General features: G+C 55.5%; 1 protein-coding gene across 8 annotated transcripts in view; it reads right to left on the bottom strand.

The window, feature by feature from the left end:
• RAB40C (RAB40C, member RAS oncogene family) overlaps positions 1–20,537 on the bottom strand; it is a 38,005-nt gene extending 17,468 nt beyond the window's left edge. Inside the window, exons 1-2 of one of the 8 annotated variants that reach the window (XM_063598171.1) lie at positions 20,523–20,537; positions 19,193–19,365 (exon numbers count right to left, since the gene is read on the bottom strand). In XM_063598171.1, the coding sequence (XP_063454241.1) occupies positions 19,193–19,334 (142 nt within the window). In that variant the 5' untranslated portion in view covers positions 19,335–19,365; positions 20,523–20,537. Of the gene's footprint in view, positions 1–13,026; positions 13,388–14,276; positions 15,512–19,192; positions 19,366–19,506; positions 19,577–19,846; positions 20,054–20,368; positions 20,385–20,522 lie in introns of those variants that run through there. The other 7 variants (XM_057300136.2, XM_034951524.3, XM_034951520.3 and 4 more) reach the window with 7 other exon arrangements.
• Positions 20,538–23,823: the final 3,286 nt, after the last annotated feature.

Here is a 23,823-nt window from a genome sequence, read left to right as displayed (position 1 = left end):
ACAGGGTGGGGCAGGGCGGGGTAGAGGGAGGAACTCCTGGAGGCACAGAGTAGTGACCCAGGAGAGGCCTGGAGCCCACGCTGGGGGACGGCGCAGGGGCAGGGGCAGTGGGCTCCGGCTGCAGAGCTCAACAACACCCCGTAAGGGGGTCCCTAGGCATCAGCTGTGACATATTCTCTTGGTGTGCTGTTCATTTTTACCTCCTGTTGAAATGCCTTTTCAAAAATAAGCTAAGCTAATACCCGGTTCAGTGAAAAGGCAAGGGCGCCAGTGAAGGTCAGCTGCTCCGTGCAGGCCCACTGAGGCCTCACGCAGCACCAGCAACTCCTGCCACCCTTCCCCCTGCTCTCCTCCTCATCTGCTGGGCGCCACAGGCCTTGCTCACCACCTCAGGTTTACTGTTCCCAATAATCCTCTTGTTCATCTAGCCCCAGCCAGGCGCTGCCTCTCAGCCGACCTGAACACAACCCCACGAGACACACGGCACTGTCCTGGTCAGAGCCGCTCCACAGGACAGGCGCTCTGACCTCAGGGGACAGAGGCAGGGAGGTCAGAACACCCGTCCTGCCACCAGAGCAAAGCCACCGGCGCCTCGGCTGCTGGTTCTGTCTACCGCACGGGGTGCCGCTTCCCCACCAGCCACAGGAGACCAAGTCTCAGCAAGCGGACTCCCAGCTGGGCTGGTGTGAGGCTACATCTGGCCCTGGCCTGGCACCCGAGCCACCAGGCCGGTGCCGTTCACATCCCCACCCTCCCGCGGGACCCATTCTGTTTCCTAAAACCTTTTAAGGCACGTGCTTTGACCGCATTGCTCTGGGTGGTCTTTTTCGTACTCTGTGGCCCTTGCAGTCTGGAGACACATCCTGACGTGCCGCACACAGGCACACAGCTCCCGCCCTCCATCCTGAGCCGCGCCAGCCAGGGTGACCTCTGCAGGGACCGCCCAGTTGTTTTTTAATCTCTTTTTGTTCTATTTTCTGGGAGATGTCCTCAACTTTCTTTTCTAGCCCTTCTATGGCTTTTTTAAAATGTGCTGCTTATTTGTAATTTTTAAAAGCTCCTTCCGGTGCTCTGAGCGTTCCCCTCTGGCAGCGTCCAGCTCTTCATTCATAGATGCGGTATCTCTGATGACGCCAATGGTAAGATGTCCTTCCCTGAGCTCTTTTCCTGCCTGTCTGGGTCTTTCCTCACATTCTGGTGACCCTCAAGGACAGACCCTAGCCAGGAAGCTGGTGACTCTGGCTTCTAAGTTGGGGCTCTCGGCGGCGTCTCGTGGCCGCTTCTTTTGGGCTGACGGTTATCCTACCATTATCCTGCCACGGGCTCCCATCTGCACATCACGAGGCCCCGAGTTCCCAAGCAAGGAGGGGCTTGCTCAGGCCACCCTGTCCCCTGCCACGCTGTCTCCCACCATCCCCAGCGGTGTCTGGTGTCCACGACTCAATTTTCCCAGAGAATAAACCTCCTGTGCTCCCTGCTGGGAACCACACCAGGCAATGCCCTGACCTCCCCTTCCCCTCACATGGCATTCCAAGCAGATCGCATGGCCCCTCACCCAGCCGTGGCAGCACCGCTGTTCCCAAACCATCAAACCTCTCTCACCTATCCGTCCACGTTTTTATTTTTATTTTTTGAGAAGGGGTCTCGTTCTGTCACCCAGGCTGGAGTGCAGTGGTGCGGCCAAGGCTCACTGCAGCCTCCAACTCCTGGGCTCACGTGCTCCTCATAGCTCAGCCTCCTGAGTAGCTGGGACTACAGGTGTGCACCACCACACCTGGCTAATTTTGTATCTTTTGTACAGTCAGGGGTCTCACTGTGTTGCCCAGGCTGGTCTTGAGCTCCTGAGCTCAAGCAATCTGCCCACCTTGACCTCCCAAAGTGCTGGGATGACAGGTATGAGCCGCCACACAATTGTAGCACAATCTTGGCTCATGGCAACCTCCACCTTCTGGGTTCAAGTGATTCTTGTGCCTCTGCCTCCCAAGGAGTGGGGACTACAGGTGCCCGCCACCATGCCCAACTAATTTTTTTTGTATTTTTTGTGGAGATGGGGTTTCACCATGTTGGCTAGGCTTGTCTTGAACTCCTGACCTCAAGTGATCCGCCTGCCTCGGCCTCCTAAAGTGCTGGGATTACAGGCGTGAGCCACCATGGCCAGCCGAGTTTCATTATTTCAGGATGGTAAAGGGAATGCCACAACCATTTGTCTAGAAGGGGCCTGGGTCTGATGGCGCTGAGGGCCACAGATTGGCAGCCTGAAGCCAGCATCCTGGGTCTTCCAGGTTTGGCACAGCACCTAGCCCTTCAGGATCAAGAAAGGACAGAGGACGAGGTGGGAGCTAAGCAGTCTCAGGAGTGATAAGATTTGGCTGTGTCCCCACCCAAATCTCACCTTGACTAATCCCCACAGGTTGAGGGCGGGGCCAGATGGAGATAATTAAATCATGGGGGTGGTTCCCCCTGCTGTTTTTGTGAGGGTGAGTGAGTTCTCCCGACACCTGATGGTTTTAGGAGGGGCTTCCCCCTTCACTCAGCACTCATTCTCTCTGGAGCTGCCCTGTGTGAGGTACCTTCCGCCATGACTGTAAGTTTCCTGAGGCCTCCGCAGCCATGCAGAACTGTGAGTCAATTAAACCTCTTTTCTTTACAAATGACCCAGTCTGGGGTATTTCTTCCTAGCAGCGTGAGAACAGGTGAGTACATGGGCGTGGAGGCTGCCCAGGAACGTGTGGAGGGAGGTGGGGATGGGCACAGCACGTTGCCTGGCTGCAGACTCAGGCACCCTTCAGAGGGGGTCTCACAGCATCAATCTGAAAACGGGCAGTGGAGGGGGAGGAAGGGGTCTGAAAATGTCACTGAGGTGTCTGCTTTACTAGGTGCGACTTCGTTTTCTTTTCTTTTTCTTTTTTGTCTGCTTTACCAGATGCGACTTTCTTTTCTTTTCTTTTCTTTTCTTTTTGTTTTTGAGACGGAGTCTCGCTCTGTCGCCCAGGCCGGAGTGCAGTGGCGCGATCTCGGCTCACTGCAAGCTCCGCCTTCTGGGTTCACGCCATTCTCCTGCCTCAGCCTCCTGAGTAGCTGGGACTACAGGCGCCCACCACCGCGCCCGACTAATTTTTTGTATTTTTGGTAGAGACGGGGTTTCACCGTGGTCTCCATCTCCTGACCTTGTGATCCGCCCACCTAGGCCTCCCAAAGTGCTGGGATTACAGGCGTGAGCCACCGCGCCCGGCCCCCCGTTTTTTTTTTTTTTTTTGAGACAGTTTCACTCTCGTTGCCCAGGCCGGAGGCACCGAGAGGACTGTGTGACAGCCAACACCTTGACTTCAGCCCAGGGAAACCCACACTGGACTGAGGACCGAGAGGACTGTGTGTCAGCCAACACCTTGACTTCAGCCCAGGGAAACCCACACTGCACTGAGGACCGAGAGGACTGTGTGACAGCCAACACCTTGACTTCAGCCCAGGGAAACCCACACTGGACTGAGGACCGAGAGGACTGTGTGTCAGCCAACACCTTGACTTCAGCCCAGGGAAACCCACACTGGACTGAGGACCGAGAGGACTGTGTGTCAGCCAACACCTTGACTTCAGCCCAGGGAAACCCACACTGGACTGAGGACCGAGAGGACTGTGTGTCAGCCAACACCTTGACTTCAGCCCAGGGAAACCCACACTGGACTGAGGACCGAGAGGACTGTGTGTCAGCCAACACCTTGACTTCAGCCCAGAGAAACCCACACTGGACTGAGGACCGAGAGGACTATGTGTCAGCAATAACAGAAAAGGAGTAGAAAGGCCATCTATTGCGGCCCTGTATTTATTATAAATAAACTGGATCCAAACTAAAAATCCACCCACTGGGGAATGGTTACTGACAGAATAGAAATGTTCTATGGGTATTACAAAGAAACAAGCTTGCAGCCATCAGCATGGCTAAAAGGAAGGCAGGACTTAGAACAAACAGGACTCTCCCTCTCTCCTGTGGGACAGAAACCGTGTGACTGCTTTGGAGAACGGGTTGGCAGCATCTACACAGGCCCTACAGCCCAGCTTCCACTCCTCAGTACGTCCCAACAGCAATGGGCACCTGTGTTCACCAAACGCGTCTGAGACTCCTCACAGGAGACCTGTGAGAGTCACCCAACATGGAAACCATCCCAAAGCCCATCTGGAGTGGAACCAACGCACTGCAGCCTCGGCACACGGGAGACCACTCGGCGCGGGGAAGGAGGGAGCAACCGCACTCAACCACATGGCCGAAGCTCACCCAGAAGACATGGAAAGAAGGCAGCCGGACACAGGAGAGTTTGCCCTGTGTGGCTACATTGACGTGAAAACTAGACAAGGCAGATGAGTCCACAGTGACATGCCAGGCCGGGGGCAGAGTGTGAGAGGCCTGCAGAGGGCAAGGCTGCGAGGGCTGATGCTTTCTCAGGGCAGCATGCCTGTCCGCACTGACTGTATTGCAGACTTTAAAGGGGTTTTTTTGTACACAAATTACACCTCAATAAAGTTGATTAATTAAAAGATGGAAAGCTGACAACATCAAATGTTGGCAAAGATGTGGAGCACCTGGAACTCTCATGCATTGCTGATGGGACTATGAAACAATGGGGCTTGAGCAAACAGTTTTCTCTTTTGAGATCAGGTCTCACTGTGCTGCTCAGGCTGGAGTGCAGCGAACAATCACGGCTCGCTGTAGCCTCCAACTCCAGGGCTCACACGATCCTCCTGCCTCAGCCTCCTGAGTAGCTAAGACTATTACAAGTGTGTGTCACCACACCAGGCTAATTTATTTATTTTTTTGAGACAAAGTCTCACTCTGTCGCCCAGGCTGGAGTGCAGTGGCATGATCTCAGCTCATTCCAACCTCCGCCTCCCAGGTTCAAGTGATTGTCCTGCCTCAGCCTCCCAAGTAACTGGGACCACAAGCACCACCACCACACCAGGCTAACTTTGTATTTTTAGTAGAGATACGGTTTCACCATGTTGGCCAGGCTGGTCTCGAACTCCTGACCTCAAGTGATCTGCCTGCCTCGGCCTCCCAAAGTGCTGAGACTACAGGCGTGAGCCACCACACCCAGCCCCAGGCTAATTTTTCAATATGTTTGTAGCAACGAGTTCTCACTATGTTGCCCAGGCTGGGCAAGCTTATAAATTAAAACATACACTCATATATGACAGCAATTCCACTCTTAGATCTACCTAAGGGAACAGAAACACCTTCAGAAAGACTCACATATATTCTAGAGAAACACCTTCAGAAGGACTCACGTGTATTCTAGAGAAACACCTTCAGAAGGACTCACGTGTATTCTAGAGAAACACCTTCAGAAGGACTCACGTGTATTCTAGAGAAACACCTTCAGAAGGACTCACGTGTATTCTAGAGAAACACCTTCAGAAGGACTCACGTGTATTCTAGAGAAACACCTTCAGAAGGACTCACGTGTATTCTAGAGAAACACCTTCAGAAGGACTCACGTGTATTCTAGAGAAACACCTTCAGAAGGACTCACGTGTATTCTAGAGAAACACCTTCAGAAGGACTCACGTGTATTCTAGAGAAACACCTTCAGAAGGACTCACGTGTATTCTAGAGAAACACCTTCAGAAGGACTCACGTGTATTCTAGAGAAACACCTTCAGAAGGACTCACGTGTATTCTAGAGAAACACCTTCAGAAGGACTCATGTGTATTCTAGAGAAACACCTTCAGAAGGCCTCGTGCGTATTTGTGTTATAGTTTAGTGCTAGTGCCACTGAACTGTATCCCTACATATGGCTAAAATGACGTGTTTTCTGTATTTTACAAGAAAAATAATTTTTAAAAAAAAATTTTAAAAGAACTAGTTCTGAGCCAGGTGTGGTGGTACATGCCTGTAGTCCCAGCTGCTAGGGAGCTGCTAGGTGGGAGGATCAGTTGAGCCCAGGAGGTAGAGGCTGCAGTGAGCTGAGATCATACCACTGCACTCCAGCTGGGGCAACAGAACGAGAGTCTCAAAAAAAAAAAAAAGAAAAAAAGAAAAAGAAAAAAGAAGAACTCGTTCACATCAGCATTATTCGTAATACCCCAAACCAGGAAATAACCCAAATGTGCATCAACAAGGTAAATGCATAAACAAACTGGGGTATATTTGTGCAAAGGAATACTACTTGGGAACAAAAAAAGAAGAATCTACTATTGTACATCATGAATAAGTTTCAAAACTGCTGAGCAAAAGAAACCAGGGTCTGCTTCGTATCCATGATGTCTAGAACAGGAAAAAGCAGCCCATGTGATGGAAGCCGACTGCTGGGGGCTGGGGGCTGACTCGGCAGGGCCTGAGGGGCTTTCTGGGAGGAGGGTGGACGTGCTCCTGATTTGGATGAGGGTACTGGCTGCATAGGTACATATATGTGCCAAAACTCATAGAACTGTACATGCAAAGAGGGTACATTTATTATATAGACATCATCTCTCAATAAAATTGATTTAAAAAAATTAAACCCACAGGGCATTGATCTGCTTTGAATTTGGAGGTCTAAGGATGAGGGGACCGGATTACCCTACAAGACAGCCTGAACACATATCAGAGCCAGATGTGAAGGCGCTGCCTGTCCCTGAAGACCTGGGGCTCTAAGTCATTCACGTGCGGGGCCGGCGCTCCGCATTCAATCTTCCGGCATACCACTCCCCTCGGATGTCTTCTGAGACAAGGACAGCCCACGTCCACCAACCCCACTGCAGGCAAACGGGCGCCTGCCTGATGGAGGACAGTAAAGGAAGGAAAAGTTATCTAACAAATTTCAAATGTGTCTGTGTACACCAGCATGCCAAATGTCAGAAGAAATTCTAGGGCAGTTTGTGGACTGGTTTCCTGCGAAGCTAGAGCTTTTACTTAACGCCTTAAAACCCACAACAAGCCAAAAGGGCTCTCGTGTCTACAAAGAGCAGGCACACTTGGCACAGAACACCTGGCTAAACACAGAACATTAAGAAAACAAAAAACACAGCTCTGGCCCCAGCTACTCAGGAGGCTGAGGCAGGAGGATTGCTTCAGCGCCACGGTTCAAGACCAGCCTGGGCAACACAGTGAGACCCTATCTCTTAAAAAAAAATTCTCCTCTCCCATCTTTTAAGGAGCAGATCCCATAGCTCTCAGATTATTTTCAATGATTACAAATCCAGCTTAGTGTGGCTTAAACCCCAATCTCATGTCCACTTTAAGACTCATTTCTGGCTGTGCTTGGTGGCTAACACCTGTCATCTCGACACTTTGGGAGGCCAAGGTGGGAGAATCACTTGAGCCCAGGAGTTCAAGACCACTAGCCTAGGCAACATGGCAAGACCTCAATTCTACAAAAAATAATTTATTGGCCAGGCACAGTGGCTCACGCCTGTAATCCCAGCACTTTGGGAGGCCGAGGTGGGTGGATCACTTGAGGTCAGGAGCTCGAGACCAGCCTGGCCGACATGGTGAAACCCCATCTCTACTAAAAAAATACCAAAAAACTAGCCGGGCGTGGTGGCAGGTGCCTGTAATCCCAGCTACTCGGGGGGCTGAGGCAAGAGGCTTGAACCCAGGAGGCAGACGTTGCAGTGAGCCAAGATCGTGCCATCACACTCCAGCCTGGTGGACAAGAGCAAGACTTTGTCTCAAAAATAAAAAAATAATTTATTAAAAAATTAGCCAGGTGTTGTGGTGCATGCCTGTGGTCTTAGCTACTTGAGAGGCTGAGGCGGGAGGATCACTAGAACCCTGGAATTTGAGGCTGCAGTGAACTATGATCACTGCACTCCAGCCTGGAAGAGTGAGACTGTCTCTCTAATAAAAAAAAACCAAAACCAAAAAAAAAAAAAAACAGAGATGACCACTGCTAATGTTGTCATATATTTCATTCCACAATTATTTTACATACTTAAGATATCAAGCATACACACTTCATTGAATAATCATTAAATGTGCCTCCAAATCAGTAGTTTTTTGTTTTGTTTTGAGAGCTGTTGCCCAGGCTGGAGTGCAGTGGTGCGATCTCGGCTCACTGCAACCTGTGCCTCCTGGGTTCAAGCGATTCTCTTGCCTCAGCCTCCTGAGTAGCTGGGATTACAGGTGCCCGACACCACACCCCGCTAACTTTTATATTTTTAGTAGAGACGGAGTTTCACCATGCTGGCCAGGATGGTCTCAATCTCCTGACCTCGTGATCCACCCACCTCGGCCTCCCAAAGTGCTGGGATTACAGGAGTGAGCCACTGCGTCCGGCTTTTTTTTTTTTTTTTTTTTTTTTTTTTTACTTTTTTTTGTAGGGATAGGGCCTTGCTACGTTGCCTAGTCTGAACCCCGGCCTCAGGGGATCGCCTGCCTTGACTTCCCAAGTAGCTGGGATTATAGGCGTGCACCACCGCACCCGGTCCTGTGTTGTGATGTTTTACCATTTGATAAACTTATAAGCATTCCCTCTCATGTAATTTTAGGATAACAATTCTATTTTTCATGAGAATCTCCTGTCTGAACACTGCATGCATGGCCCTAGTGAACTGACTGAGACTAGGGGAACAGTCCCAGCAATGATCACATTGCTCTGCTGACGCGGCTGCGGCGGGGACCTGCCCGGAGTCTGGCACCCAGGGGCGCTCAGCACACACCTGAGCAAACTCACACTCTGAGCCGGATCCTGGCGACCCGGGCTCTGGAAACTGACGTGTGGACACTGTTGCTCCCGAGCAGAACAGCCTTCTGCCCAGCCCACCTAGGGCAAATGTAACACCTCTAACAGGCTGGACACAGACGGTTTCTCCTGTTCTTTCATTTCAATTCAGAAAGGATGGACACTTTCAGAATGAGCAGATACTCGGTGATACAGCCTTGACGGTGTGGATAACACACAAAAAATCATAGTTTTTGGTACTACAATTTTTTAAAAGTCAAACCAGCTCCACACACACGTGGGAGCTACAGCTTCTATCTCTGTTCCAGACACAAGCAGCAGGCACGTTTACTGAACGGTGAGGAAAACTCCATCAGGAGAGAAGAGCTTCAACGCTAATGACCAGGAGGCGGCTCTGCAAGGAGGCTAAGGGTCTACATGCAGAGGCAGACAGAGGGGCAGGCTGCTCCTGGGGTGCCAGAGGGCCCCTTCCTCCACAGCAGTCCAGGAGAGCCTCACGCAGCTGCCACACACCAGGCTCTGCCACAGTTGTGACTGCCAGCTCTTCAGAAGACAGAGACTGGAGTCAAAACCTTTCTGTTCCCCCACAGGCAAAACCTGGGCAGTCACCGCTTGCTGATAATGAATTATGTGTTAAACTGTCTGTGTGACGCACATAGGCACCAAAGCTCTTATTTTTATTTTTTTGAGATGGAGTCTCACTCTGTCGCCCAGGCTGGAGTGTAGTGGTACAAACTCGGCTCACTGCAACCTCCGCCTCCCCAGGTTCAAGCGATTCTCCTGCCTCGGCCTGCTGAGTAGCTGGGAATACAGGTGCATGCCACCAGGCCAAGCTAATTTTTGAATTTTTAGTAGAGACGGGGTTTCACCATGTTGGTCAGAACGGTCTTGATCTCTTGACCTTGTGATCCGCCCGCCTCGGCCTCCCAAAGTGCTGGGATCACAGGCGTGAGCCACCGTGCCCATCCGGCACCAAAGCTCTTTAAAAAAGTCCAACATAACAATGTTTTAAACTCGGCAGGTTAGGTGACATCCATTTCTATTACTTACACTTTGCACTTGCTACTATTACTATTATTATGACTACTATTTTGCATATACTCAATTTTTAATAAAGTAATTTAAGAAGCTGACATACTAGCTATCCCTCCCCACCAGGAGGACACAGGCTCTTTAGAGAGATGGCCGTTTCCAGGGCAGGCAGGACCCACATCTGCTGGAAGTACAGACCGTTCCAGGACACAGGGAGCTCCGGGAACTCAGGGCATAGCCCAGGACACAGGTGCCACCTGAAGAGGCTCCAACATCAAGGGGGCCGTGCGAGTCCCAAACCAAACAGGAAAGGAGTATGATGCCACAAGGGAACAAAACTTTGCAAATCCATGCTGACTGATGCCACGAGGGAACAAAACCTTGCGAATCCACGCTGACTGATGCCACGAGGGAACAAAACCTTGCGAATCCACGCTGACTGATGCCACGAGGGAACAAAACCTTGCGAATCCACGCTGATGCCACGAGGGAACAAAACCTTGCGAATCCACACTGACTGATGCCACAAGGGAACAAAACCTTGCGAATCCACGCTGACTGATGCCACGAGGTAACAAAACCTTGCAAATCCACGCTGACTGATGCCACAAGGGAACAAAACCTTGCTGAATCCACGCTGATTGATGCCACGAGGTAACAAAACCTTGCTGAATCCACGCTGACTGATGCCACGAGGGAACAAAACCTTGCTGAATCCACGCTGACAGTAGCGAACACCCACGGGCGTGCATTTTCACGTACATGCCTATCGACAGAAGCAGCCATGGCAGCAGCACACACGGAGGAGGCACGGCGTGGCCCCAAGGGAAGCTGCCTCCTCCTTGCTGACCTGGTGAAGTGGGTCCTGCTGGCATCAGCTGACCCGGCGGCTCCTCTCAGGCAGGAATCAGGTGGGCGCAAGACTCTGCGGGCAGCCACTAGGGCTGTGGCCGGCCGACACGGGCAGGCATCAGCCTGCCACTGCCTTGGCAGAGCCTGAGGACACAGACACCCCTCGGAGCAAAGCTGGTGGCACAGGCAGAGAAGGGTCTCCTGTCAGTGGCAGCTTCGGCCGGGGCCGGGGCCTGGGCTCTGGCCATACTCTCCTCCCCTGCAGCAGTGACTTTCTGGACCGAAACACAGCACCTCGGCAACCCTGATCAGTGTCACTGTGTTTGTGTTCAGAGTCCTGAATCCTGATGTCATCTACCCTATTACCGCCCCTCCCAGCTAGGTCTGACACACAGGCTGTCCCTGCTGTGCCCAGGTGGCCGACAACGTTGCTGACCAGGAAGTCAGGCGAAAGCCCAGCAGCAGCCGCCGGCCCCGGGCAGGGAAAGCAGCACACAGGCTCCCACTGGGTTACCCACGCTGCTGGAGCTGCTGGAGAGTGCTGTGCTTGACCACCCGGCCTACACCTTCACTCAGGGTTGACATGAGGTTCTTACATCCGGCCGCTGTACAAACTGTAAAGTACCTGCCCATTTCCAGGACTCAGCTCTTCTCTTCTTCCATCCTCTTTTCTTTATTTTTTATTTTTTGAGACAGGGTCTCACTCTGTCACCCAGGCTGGAATGTAGTGCAACAGTCAGACTCACTGCAGCCACCACCTCCCAGGCTCCAGTGAGTTTCCCACCTCAGCCTCCCAAGTAACTGGGACTACAGACGTGCACCACCACACCCAGCTAATTTTCTTTTTTCTTTTCTTTTTTTTTTTTTTTTTGTGAGACAGAGTCTCGCTCTGTCACCAAGCTGGAGTGCAGTGGCATGATCTCAGCTCTCTGCAACCTCCGCCACCCAGGTTCAAGCAATTCTCCTGCCTCAGCCTCCCGAGTAGTTGGGGCTACAGGTATGCGCCACCACGCCCAGATAATTTTTGTATTTGTATTTGTATTTTTTTTTTTTTTTTGAGGTGGAGTCTCGCTCTGTCACCCAGGCTGGAGTCAGTGGCGTGATCTCGGCTCACTGCAAGCTCTGCCTCCTGGATTCACGCCATTCTCGTACCTCAGCCTCCCAAGTAGCTGGGACTACAGGTGCCCGCCACCATGCCCGGCTAATTTTTTGTATTTTTATAGAGACAGGGTTTCACCATGTTAGCCAGGATGGTCTTGATCTCCTGACCTCGTGATCCACCCGCCTTGGCCTCCCAAAGTGCTGGGATTACAGGTGTGAGCCACTGCACCCGGCCTTTTTTTTTTTTTTTTTTTTTTTTTTTTTGTAGAGATGGGGTCTCACTGTGTTGCCCAGGCTGGCCTCAAACTCCTGGGCTCCAGCACTCCACCTACCTCGGCCTCCCAAGGTGCTGAGATTGCAGGTGTGAGCCACCGTGCCCAGCCCTCTGCTCTTTTCCAAAGATGCTGAGCTGGGCTGGGCACAGTGGCTCATGCCTGTAATTCCACCAACTTTGGGAAGCTGAGGCGGGCGGATTGCTTGAAGTCAGAAGTTCAAGACCAGCCTGGCCAACACAGCAAAACCTCTGTCTCTACTAAAAATGTAAAAAATTAGCCAGGCGTGGTGATGCATGCCTGTAATCCCAGCTACTCAGGAGGCCAAGGCAGGAGAATCGCTTGAACCCACGAGGCTCAAGAGGTTGCAGCCAGCCAAGATAGTGCCATTGAACTACACCCTGGGTAACGGAGCAAGACTCTGTCTCAAAAAATAAAAATTAAAAAAAAAAATAAAAGATGCTAGATGGCTGTCCCTCTCACAGGATGGGCATGTCTTTCATCAGGGTCAGTTTACACAGCCAGGACCACATCACCCATCCAGTATTCGAATCCTTCCCAGTTTGGTTTGAGGACTGTGTTCACTGTAAAGATGGCGAAGGCTGCTCAGGGGCCGAGTGCCTCTGTTTCCACTCTGCCATCTGGGAATATGGGACCAACTCTTCCCTGCACCCTTTCCACAGCTCCAGGCCCCCCAGCACCAAGCCCTCTGCAAGCCATGGTCAGAAGACCCTTCCACATGCCCCTGCCACCACCCACCTCATCACCAGCACTAGAACCTGGCTGCTCCTGAGCCCCTCCCATCCCATCTTGCCTGGACCACCTCCCCCTGCTACCTACATGTGCAGCACCATGGCGGTATCTGGTCGTGCCCTGGTCTTCCGCCCCATACCCATGGGTCCCTACCTCTCCACAGCGCCAATGCCCTTGTCCCTCCGCTAATTTCTGAAGGACAAACGTCCAGAAATCTCTGCTTTACTCAAAATCCTGATCTCAGCACGAGACAGCCGCGCACTGCCTGTATCAGAGTGCGCCGTCATCCCCAGGTCGGCTCAGAAGCCTCCTCCCTACCTTAGGCTCAAAGTGCGAGTCCACCCTGCTGACGTCTGTTTACCTTCGCTGCCAAGAGGACTGAAGAGGCCCCTCTTCCACCCAGCTCCTGCCCTGAGGATGCCCACAGCCCATGGTCTTGGCAGGCAGTCCTTCTTCCCGCAGCTGCTCCTCTTCCCACCGCCTTCGTAACTTCTGGTCCCTGACACCCGCCAGTTCCACAGTCTGCACATCCTTCTCCCGACCGCCCAGGAAGTCAGCTCGGCCTGACAAGCAGTCTCCCCGCCTTCTCACAGTGGTTCGGCAGCGTTCTCCGCACCAGGATGCTGGACGCCGACACCTTTCCCTGCTTACTCCAAACGCCCGGCGGACGACACCCTGGCTGACGTGGCCCCTGGGCCCCAGAACAGCCCTCGGTGGGGTGGCATCGTACCATGCGCTGCGCAGGGGAGGACTCAGCTGTGATGCAACCCCTTCCTGCTCTACGCCAGCTCGCAGGGGCTCCAGACCAGGGTAGGCGGCAGCTTTTCAGGGACCAGCAGCTTCGCGCCTTCTCAGCTGCAATCTTCAAATAGAACAAGAGGCAAAAGTACCTGCAAGGACCCAGATCCCTCCCTTGTGTCCTTCCCGCCCACCTCTCAGCTCCCCGACGTGGCTTCCTTCCTGAAACACTGTTCAATTTAGCTCATCGTGCAGGCCACAACACGTGTGCTCGACACGAGTCATCTGTGTCCACACCACCCTGCGAGAGACCTGGCTGGCACTGCCATGCACCTGCCATGCAAGCATTTGCCCTGTTGCCTGTGAGCACTTAGAGCAAGTGCTAAGGACTGGAGGTGGACATTAACTCACTTGTCCAAAAGTTCTGGCATCTGGCCTCTGGACAAACTTAACATTCAATATTCTACCTACTAACTCAACAGTTTCCTGAAAATTTAAGTAAGGCCATGCCAGTCCAACTTATAAAACAGCACAATTAGAGGCCGGGCACAGTGGCTCACCCTTGTAATCCCAGCACTTTGGGAGGCCGAGGAGGGTGGATCACAAGGTCAGCAGTTCAAGACCAGCCTGGCCAACACAGTGAAACCCCATCTCTACTACAAATACAAAAATTAGCTGGGTGTGGTGGCAGGCACCTGTAATCCCAGCTACTCGGGAGGCTGAGGCAGTAGAATCACTTGAACCCGGGAGGTGGAGCTTGCAGTGAGCTGAGACCGTGCCACTGCACTCCGGCCTGGGCAACAGAGTTAGACTCCGTCTCAAAAAAAAAAAAAAGAAGAAGAAAAAAGTTATAATGACCCACAAAAGTCCTACCTCCTGACCACATGGGTTCTCAGATGCCAGCCAGGGTCACCCCGGGGCTGAGGCGGTCCTCTGAGGCTTGGGTCTCAGGAGAACTTAGTGTGCGCGGTGCAGCAGAAGCAGGTGTGTGACAGCCATCCCCAGGCCCAGGTGGAGGTGAGGAGGACGGGGAAAGAGCCATGAAGCCCGCTGCTTCACAGGAGGCCTGCAGGGCGGCTCCTCCCGGACCCCAAGCCCACCCCTACAGCTGCCGCCTCCTGAGCCTCAATCCCTCGTCTGCACAGTGGGGGTGGTGCTGCCTTCTCACAGGTGGTGGTGGGGGCTACACGGGGGCAGCGGAAAGCGCCCACCAGTGCTGGCAGGCAACACTCATCACACGCTGGCAGCATTAGCTGTTGCCATGGTGAACACCCCGTTCCTCCCACAACAACACCCTGCTGGAAAACCCGGCACCTCACAGAGGAAAGGCAAACCCCAAAACACTGCCCCAGAAAACGAGCAAAACCCCCGAGGCAGGTGGATCACTTGAGGTCAGGGGTTTGAGACCAGCCTGGCCAACATGGTGAAACCTGCCTCTACTAAAAATACAAAAATTAGCCAGGTGTGGTGGCAGGCGTCTGTAATCCCAGCTACTCAGGAGGCTGAGGCAGGAGAATCACTTGAACCCAGAAGGCAGAGGTTGCAGTGAGCCGAGATTGCGCCACTGCACTCCAGCCCGCGCAAGAGAGTAAGACTCCGTCTAAAAAAAAAAAAAAAAAAAGGAAGACGAGCAAACCCTAACCAAGTGCAGGGGAGGAGAAGGGGCTCTGGGCTGCAGTGGTCAGTGGTGCCCAACACCAACAGTAGGCACAGGGAAGCCACGCACGGCTGTCCAGTCACCTAAAGACACACAGCTAGAACCTCCCGCGAAACCCTCAGCTAGCCCTGGGGATAAGCAGCCGACGACACATCAGGACAATGAAACACGGAGGAGCCTCTGAAGATAGTGTCCCCTGGAATTGGCCACTTCGGAGCCACGAACTTCAAGCCAGATGAGAAGAAACGTTTGTAACTGTTTGGAGAAAGCTCAGGGAGTCGTGACGCCAAAGAAGCTGGGACACCCACACAGGGTGCCCTCGCTCCCATGGGTACAGCAGGCAGCGTGTGGCCCCACAGACATCTCAGTGACCACCAGGCCCCAACATCCACAGCAAACCGTGATGTAGCCTCGCCATGTCCACAACCGCCTCCCTCCGTTTCTCCGCACAACTTGCCAGGCTCAAAGGACCGGAGTGTCACTCAGCAGCTTCCATCAACACTGAACCCCAAAGGAGCAGAGAGAGAAAAAAAGTCAAGCCAGGATTAACCCCTTCTGAAGTCTTCCAGGACCCGGGCACACACACCCTGACCAACGTGGCGGGAGGAAAACTTGCTCCCAGGAAGGTTTGTGGGGACACGGTGCCGAGGGTGGAACTGCCTTAATCCAGGACCTTCGATGCCCCCTGCAGAGCGGGAGCGGCTGGGCTTGGGGAAAGGTGTGCACCCTGTGCGGGTGGTTCCTGGGGGCCAACACGGGCCCACCACCCTGGCCCACACCCTGGAGCCTGACTGCAGGTTCGCTCCTGAACTGCAGCTTTCTCCTCCCCACCACGTGCACCACCCACACTCCTGGATGAAGCGTAATTCCTGCCTGGTAACTCGCCACCATCACCCAGGGGCACTCTATGCAAAGCGCTCTGTTCCATCCTGAAGAGAGCATGAAGCACTCCCTAAGATCACTGCTGGGTGTCAAAGAAAGGAAAGCCTTTCCAGACCTAGAGATCCAGAAACCCAGTGCACACCCACATTAGGAGACACGGAAGAGCTCACAGGGGCTCCCACAGGTGCTGGGCGTGTGGTCACACGCCACTGCCTCAGGTGCCAGTACTAAGAAAAAGGTCACTTTGATGACTCATTTGTTTGTGAAGCTGGAGAGGGCAATGTACGCTCACACACCTGTCTGAGGAACATGCCAGACAAGACTTCCAGGCAGGTAAGCGATCCAGTGTGAGCTACAGGAGCTGTGGGCCATGCTGAAGCAGCAAGCCCTGCACAGAAGGGGCCTCCCTGCCAAGGGCATCCACTGCCCAGCAGGCAGCCCTGAAGAAACACGGAAGCTGGAAACACAGAGGGCACCTCACAACAAAGGAGAGAAAGCAATGGAGGTTAACACGTACGTCCTTCCCATGAGGGCCAGAGGCCTAAAGCTCCTGCTACAACTCTTTCAAAGGAGAATAAATTCTCAAGATGCTGAGTCCTGAGAACCAGCTGCTCCTGAGCTTCTGAGACCCTGAATAGCCCCCTTGGGAAACCCTCAGATCCACCAACTTCACCCTGATGAAGAGGGCTGGCCCCTGAGGTTGGCAAGCTGCCACCTGACCACAAAGACCTGCTCCTTGTGCTGTGCACGTCTTAACCTTGAGGCCTTAGACACAGAAAGCGCGTTCCACAGCCCAGAGGCGCTCCCTTCTCTGCTCGAGGCCACAGGACTCCTGCGGGGACCTGGAAGTGTGCCCCGGGCCCTGAGAGCACGTGGTGTCTTTCTAAGAGTGGACTCTCCTCTCTGCTTCTGGTCCAAGCCACTGTGAGCCTCTGAAGTCTCTGCAAGCAGGCAGGTCTCCACGTCTTACACAATACTGGCCCCACTTCAGTGAGCATGTCAGAGGAAGTGTGGCAATGCCCCACAGCCCAACGAAGGGGACAGGGAGGAAGGAGGGTCCTGTCTCTCCAGCTCCTGGCTGTGTGGTGCAGTTGGAGTAGGCGAGCTGGCCAGCATGGCTGAGCCGGCCCTCAGAAGCATGCCTTCATGTCCTGGGAAAACACCGACCCTGATGAAACCCAACCCTTCCCGTGCTCTTCTGAACATGCACAAACACGCACGCCGCCAGCCTCCTGGGAGTGCGCAGCGCCCCTGGAGCCAAGCTTTAGAAGGCAACGCCACCTTCACAATCAGCTTAGCCGCCCACCACCTGAGTCAGGAGTTACCAACTCTGGGGCAGTCACTGTCAAGTGCAGGACCAGGAGGCGGCAGGTGCAGGGGCCTAACGTGTGAGCCCCCAATGCCCCAGTGGGCCTTACACTTCCCCCACCTCAAAATGGACCCAGAGCTCTTCCTCCCTGGCCCTTTCCAACCCCTCCTCCAGGCTGAAGCCAGGAGCACAAGCTTCCAGAGCCCCCGGTGCTGCTGCCCACTGCTGAAGCCATGCCAGGAGGAAGCGCGCTCAGCCTCAGTCCAGGTAATCCCACGCTCTGCCAACCCCCGAGTTGAGAGAGTGGGGGATGCTGCGCCCACACTCTCAGCAGCCAAAGGCAGGCAATTCAGCAAACAGCAGACGCTCAGGGCAGTCAGACAGGATGGACAAGAGCCCAAGAAACAAAGCAAGGGGAGAGGGCAGGGACCAGGAGAGGTAAGTTCGCCAGCGTAGATGGCATTCCCTGAAGCGCAGATGGACTCTGGGGAGGCTGGATGCTGACTGCTCCCAGTTCATCTGGGGCCACATCCCATTCGGCTGGGTCCAGGCCCCCATGAGAGGGGATGAGGACCACACCGTCTCACTGACTCTGTTAACCACCTAAATTAAGAGGCATGCTCAGGCAGGCAAGCCCCAGTGATGCCACCTATCTAGTGTATTTTAGCCATGCAAATGGAAGTTAAAAACAAACGTTCAGGCCAGGCGCAGTGGCTCACGTCTGTAAGCCCAGCACTTTGGGAGGCCGAGGTGGGCAGATCATGAGGTCAGGAGATTGAGACCATCCTGGCCAACATGCTGAAACCCCGTCCCTATTAAAATACACACAAAAAAATTAGCCGGGCGTGGTGGCATACACCTGTAGTCCCAGCTACTCGGGAGGCTGAGGCAGGGGAATCGCTTGAACCCAGGAGGCGGAGGTTGCAGTGAGCTGAAATTGTGCCACTGCACTCCAGCCTGGCGGCAGAGTGAGACTCCGTCTCAAAAAAAAAAAAGAAAGAAAAGAAAACAAAACAAAACAAAACAAATGTTCAGTAACTCATTACAGAGATATTTTCTTCTAGCACAAAGCGTTGACTCCCTCAGCAGTAAGCAAATACCTCAGGGGAACAGCGTGCCTATAAGGACCTGTCATCTGTGCACGCTCGAGACAGGGTCCCAAGAGCAGCCCAGCAGCACCTGCCACCAGACCTGGGTCCGTGACACCTTCCCCGGGCCCATGACACCTTTCCCCAGATCTATGACACCTTCCCTCGGACCCCAGATGATCCCAGACCCATGACACCTTCCCTTAGGACCATGATGCCTTCCCCCAGATCTATGACACCTTCCCTCAGACCCCAGATGATCCTAGACCCATGACACCTTCCTTTTGGCCCATGACGCCTTCTACCGGGACCATGACATCCTTCCCCGGACCCCAGATCCTGGACCCATGACACCTTCCCTCGGACCTATGACACCTTCTACCAGACCCCAGATCCTGCACCCATGACACCTTCCCTCCGGCCCACGACACCTTCCCCCGAGCCCATGACACCTTCCCTCGGACCCCAGATGATCCTAGACCCATGACACCTTCCCCAGGCCCATGACACCTTCTCCAGGACCCATGACACCTGCCCCTGGCCTCCAGATCCCGGACCCATGACACCTTCCCCTGAGATCCCGGACCCGTGACACCGTCCCCCAGACCCCGGGTCCATGGCACCGTCCCCGCTGGGCGCGTCCCTCTGGTCCGCCCTCCTGCTCCCCGGCGTCACCTCGGGACTGGAGCACGGGCACCCCGCAGCCACCGAGCTACCGAGTCTGGAAGCCAGGCAAAGGCGTTCCTGGGAACGTTCGGCGGCGCTTGGGAGGGCCGGGCCGAGGGCGAGCTCCGTGCCCAGCTCGCCGGGCTCGGGCCCCGCGTAGCAGCGCGCGCCGCGGGCCGGGCCTTACCGTTACTGTAGGCGTACGGGGACTCTGCCGCGCCGTCCTGCAGGCTCTCCAGGATCTCGCCCTTGCCCACGTCGCTGTCGCCCACCAGCAGGAACTTGAGCAGGTAGTCGTAGCTCTTCACCGGACTGCCCTGCGAGCCCATGGCCGCGCCGCCTGCGCCCCGCGCCGGCCGCCTGCCGAAGCACCGCCGGGTGAGGCCGCGGCGTGAGAGAGCCCGCGCCCCGCACCTGCGCCCGTTGCGTCCGCCCCACGGCGGCCGAGTGGGCGCGCCCGAAGCCCAGCGCCAGCCCCGCCCCGCCCGCGCCCGGGCGCACCTCAGCCTCGCCGCCGCCCCGCCGCTTCCCGCACCACCAGGGCCGCCGCGCCGCCCCACCCCCGGCCGCGCCGCCGCCATTGGCCACCCTTCGCCCGCCCTCCAGAGCCCATTGGCCCACCCGCCCGTCCGTCACGACTTCCCCGCCCTCACGGCGTTCCACACAGCGCCGCCAGACCTCCGGTCGCACCGCCTCTTCACCACCCCGCCCTGCCTTCCCGTCATCACCATAGGTCGCCCGCTGCCCTCCTTCCCTCAGCCATTGGCCTGTCTGCACGTCTGTCATGACCGCCCCTCCCCCGCCTTTCCCACACGGCGTTGCGGAGACAGCGGACGCCTGCCTCATCGCCGTCGCCATTGGCCACTCGCTTCCTGCTTTCCCGGAACCATTGGTTCGATTATAAGTTCACCAAGATCATTCCCTTCCCTGCGGCTGCCTCCCAGAGAAATCCCAGAGCCGCCGGCCGCCCCGCCCCCGGCCCACAACGCCGTTGTCCTCGCCCGCCCCGTCGCCGGCGCCATTGGGTCGCTTGCATGTCCATCACGGCTCTGCTAACCCCGCCCCTTTCCTACACGCTCGCCAATCAGGGGCTCGGAAGTCCAGGTTGTTTGTATCCGCCCCTTCAACGTGCGGACGGGCGGCAGGATGCAGGCGCGCCCGGGCCGAGGCGATGCGGCTGAGTCCGGGAAACGAAAGCCCCTCGCAGGCTGTGCCGCCTGCTTCCGCAGAGCCCTCGGAGGGAGCGGCGGGGTGGCCCCGGGCGCGTCCTCTCTAAGGCGGTGCGGCCAATCGGCGCTCGATGAGGCGGAACTTCCTCTCTGGGGCAGGGGCGGGACTTCCGCCCGGCGGCGGCGGGGCGTACCGTTGGGTCACCAGTGAGTCTGCAAAGTCGCTGAGGTTCTGGGACCGCGCGGCGTCACCGAGCGTGAGCCTTCCGCCCGGGGACGCGGCCGCCACAGCTCGGGACGCGGGGAACGCGGCCGGCGCGAGCTCAACACCCGGCCCGACGTGCTCACCGCGGCAGCGGCGCCTCCTGGACGGGGACCCAGGGCCCGGACCGCACTCTTCCCGGGGGCGCCGCCGAGCCCTCGTCCCTGCCGGGCCCGGCTGCCGCAGGTGCGTGGGCGAGCGAGGCGGCTGCGTCCGCGGGCCCCGGCGTGGGGTCGGGGGTTGAGTGGGCACGTGGTTCTTTCTGGGGTGACGAAAAAGTCCTACCGTCGTGGGGATGGTCCTGCCTCTCTCGGTGAAGTTACTCACTCGGAACGGGTGAGCTTTGTGATACGTGCTCTGCGTTCAGTAACGCTGTTACAGTCGTAAGTAAAAGCAGTAACGTCAGCGCCGACCCAGCGCAGCCCTCTCCAGACCGGGTGGGGAGCCTGTCACGTCTGCCTCGCCGGCGAGGAGCAGAGCCCGGCAAGAACCCTCCTCCAGAGGGGCCCCGACCCGGGCTGTGCCTCCGGGAGCAGGTGCTGTTTACACAGAGGGACGCCAGGACGGGCAGCCCCACACCTCCAGTGACCTCCCGCCCCCCAGAGCTGAAGACAATGGCCTGACTAAGCGGCGACCACATCGACGCACCAGTTTTTTCTTTTTTGAAACAGGGTCTCCCTTTGTCGCCCAGGCTGCAGTGCAGTAGCGCGATCTCGGCTCACTGCAGCCTCTACCTCCCTGGCACAAGCGATCCTCCAGCCTCAGCCTCCCGAGTAGCTGGGACTACAGGCGCCACCATGCCCGGCTACCTTTTGTATTTTTTGTAGAGATGGCGCCTTGCCAAGTTCCCCAGGCATTAACCTGGAATCAACCTGGCGGGTCAGAGAGAGCCTATTCTGCTCAGAGGTCATTGTGCCCAGACTTGAGCCCTGGCTGTGAAGTCCCTGAGGCCCCTCACTCCAGGGACGGGAAGCACCAAAGATGTGATGTTTCCTCCTCGGTTTCTGAGACTGCCTGGAAGGCGGGGGGATAGTGGTGAGCAGCCGTCTCCTCCTTTCCTGAGAACATAAATCAGAAACGCTTTCGGAGGCCGGGCACGGTGGCTCATGCCTGTAATCCCAGCACTTTGGGAGGCTGAGGTGGGTGGATCACCTGAGGTCAGGACCAGCTTGGCCAACATGGTGATAACCCCCTCTCCACTGAAAATACAAAAATGAGCCAGGCATGTTGGTACGTGCCTGTAATCCCAGCTACTTAGGAGGCTGAGGCAGAAGAATTGCTTAAACTCGGGAAACGGAGGTTGCAGTGAGCTGAGATTGTGCCACCGCACTCCAGCCTGGGCTACAGAGTGAGACTCTGTCTCAGGAAAAAAAAAAAAAAAAAAACTGCCTCAAAAATAAACAATTAAAAATGTTCTTATGGTCTTCACAAAAATAAACTTTTTTAAAAAAGAAAAACAAAGTAAAACGCTCTCCAGACCCAGCCGTGGGCCACTGCTGCCTAGTTCCCACCTCCTGGGACAAGAAAGGGCCATCCCCTGGCTGATGAAGAAGTCAGGTTTCTCCCACTGGACCTGCCCACCATAGCCTGTGGACACAGCCCTGTAGGTGGAGACCTGTGGTTTGGCTTCAGGAACCTTTCCATAGGGTGAGATCCTTGGAAAGCTGCTGTGCCCTCTGACCTCCCAGCCTCCGAGCAGAGAAGTGTCCCAGGGAACCCAGATGGGTCTAGGGCAGCAGGCCCAGTGAAGGGAGGGACGGACTCGGGGGCAGCAGGCCCAGTGAAGGGAGGGACGGACAGAGGGGTGCCATCCTCTGGCATCCAGGCCTTGTGGACCGAGGGGCAGCTGCGTGCACTTACGCAGGGTGTCCTGGGGTCCACCGTGGCCAAGCCAGGCCTGGGCAGGGGCAGGACACCATCCCTGCAGCTGAGAGATCTCAGGCCAGGGGCAGGGCAGCCAAAGACAGTGGAGTGTGGGAAGAGACCTCCACCCAGAAGTTCGGGGTGAGCCACCATCTGGGCACCCACTTGTTGAGCAGTCAGGGTAATTCTGGGCCCATCTCGGAGGCCTGAGCAGTGTCTGGTGGAGACCCTGACAGCCCCCTTCTGCCACGCCCCACACTCAATGGCCATGGCAGAGACGGGCCAGGACACTAAGCGGAGCCTCTGTCCAAGTGAGGGGCTTGGGAGACAAAGGGAGCAGTTTGGGGTGTCCGCCCTGCCCCCGGGGAGCCCAGCAGCCGCCAGGATGTCCTCAAAGTCCTGCTAAGGGGGTGGACAGTTGCCCAGTGGGGCAGACAAGCCTTGGCCCCTGAAGCCCTCTGCCCAGGGAGCACCTACAAGTTTCAGCTACTCAGGGACCCCCCCAGTCCTGGCCTGCTGCCAAGGGGAGGCCTCACTCACATCCCATGAGTGGACAGAGCCAATCACCTTGGTGGACACAGCGTGCAGTGGATGAGGGCAGTGAGGGACGGAGCGTCAACATGGTCCCATTTCTGTGGACAAATTAATGACAAGGGAATGTAGCTTTGCAGTGGAAAACCCTGCGGACAAGACCTCGACCAAGTAGTCACGTTGGCATCACTGGGATGAACAGGTGGGCTCTGTGTGCCACCCTGGGTGGTGCCCTCTGCTGCTGCCACAAGCATGAGCGGCATCTCATCATGAGGGTCACCAGCAGACCCAGCCAGGGACACTCCTGAGTAACGGGCTCCATCCCTAAGCCACCAGAGGCTTTGGAGACTGGCCCATGACATGTGGGACACGCTGGAATGGGGTCGGTGGCTTGGACCACATCCCTGCAAAAGCCCCGGGTTTGAGCACTGCACTGGCTGCCTTGTTCTGAGGAAATGCACGCTGAAAATTCCAGAGCCAAAATGGGCAGCTGACTCAAATGGTGCAGAAAAACATAAAGAATGTGCTGGCTGGGCCCGGTGGCTCACACTTGTAATCCCACCACTTTGGGAGGCCGACGCAGGCACATGGCTTGAGCCCAAGAGTTTGAGACCAGCCTGAGTAACACGGTGAAACCCCGTCTCTACTAAAAATACAAAAATGAGCCAGGCGTGGTGGTGGGTGCCTGTAATCCCAGAGAGTCAGGAGGCTGAGGTGGGAGAATCACCTGAGCCCAGGAAGGTTAAGGCTGCACTCCAGCCTGGAAAATAGAGACCCTCTCTCAAAAAAAAAAAAGGAAAAAATGTGAAAACATACACATGGCATGTGGTCGTGGGGGGATGTAGGTGAAGGGTGCTGGAAGCATCTGTGTTATTCTCACAGCATTTCTGTAAGTCTGAATCTGTGAAGTACTGGTGAGACCCTTCTCTGTGGGCAGCCCCAACTCTGAAAGGGAAGGTGTCTGCTTCTCAGGGTACCCTGAGGGTCCATAAA

Source organism: Pan paniscus, chromosome 18 (assembly GCF_029289425.2).
Source record: "Pan paniscus chromosome 18, NHGRI_mPanPan1-v2.0_pri, whole genome shotgun sequence".
NCBI lineage: Eukaryota > Metazoa > Chordata > Mammalia > Primates > Hominidae > Pan > Pan paniscus.
This window is presented reverse-complemented; position numbering and strand designations above follow the sequence as displayed.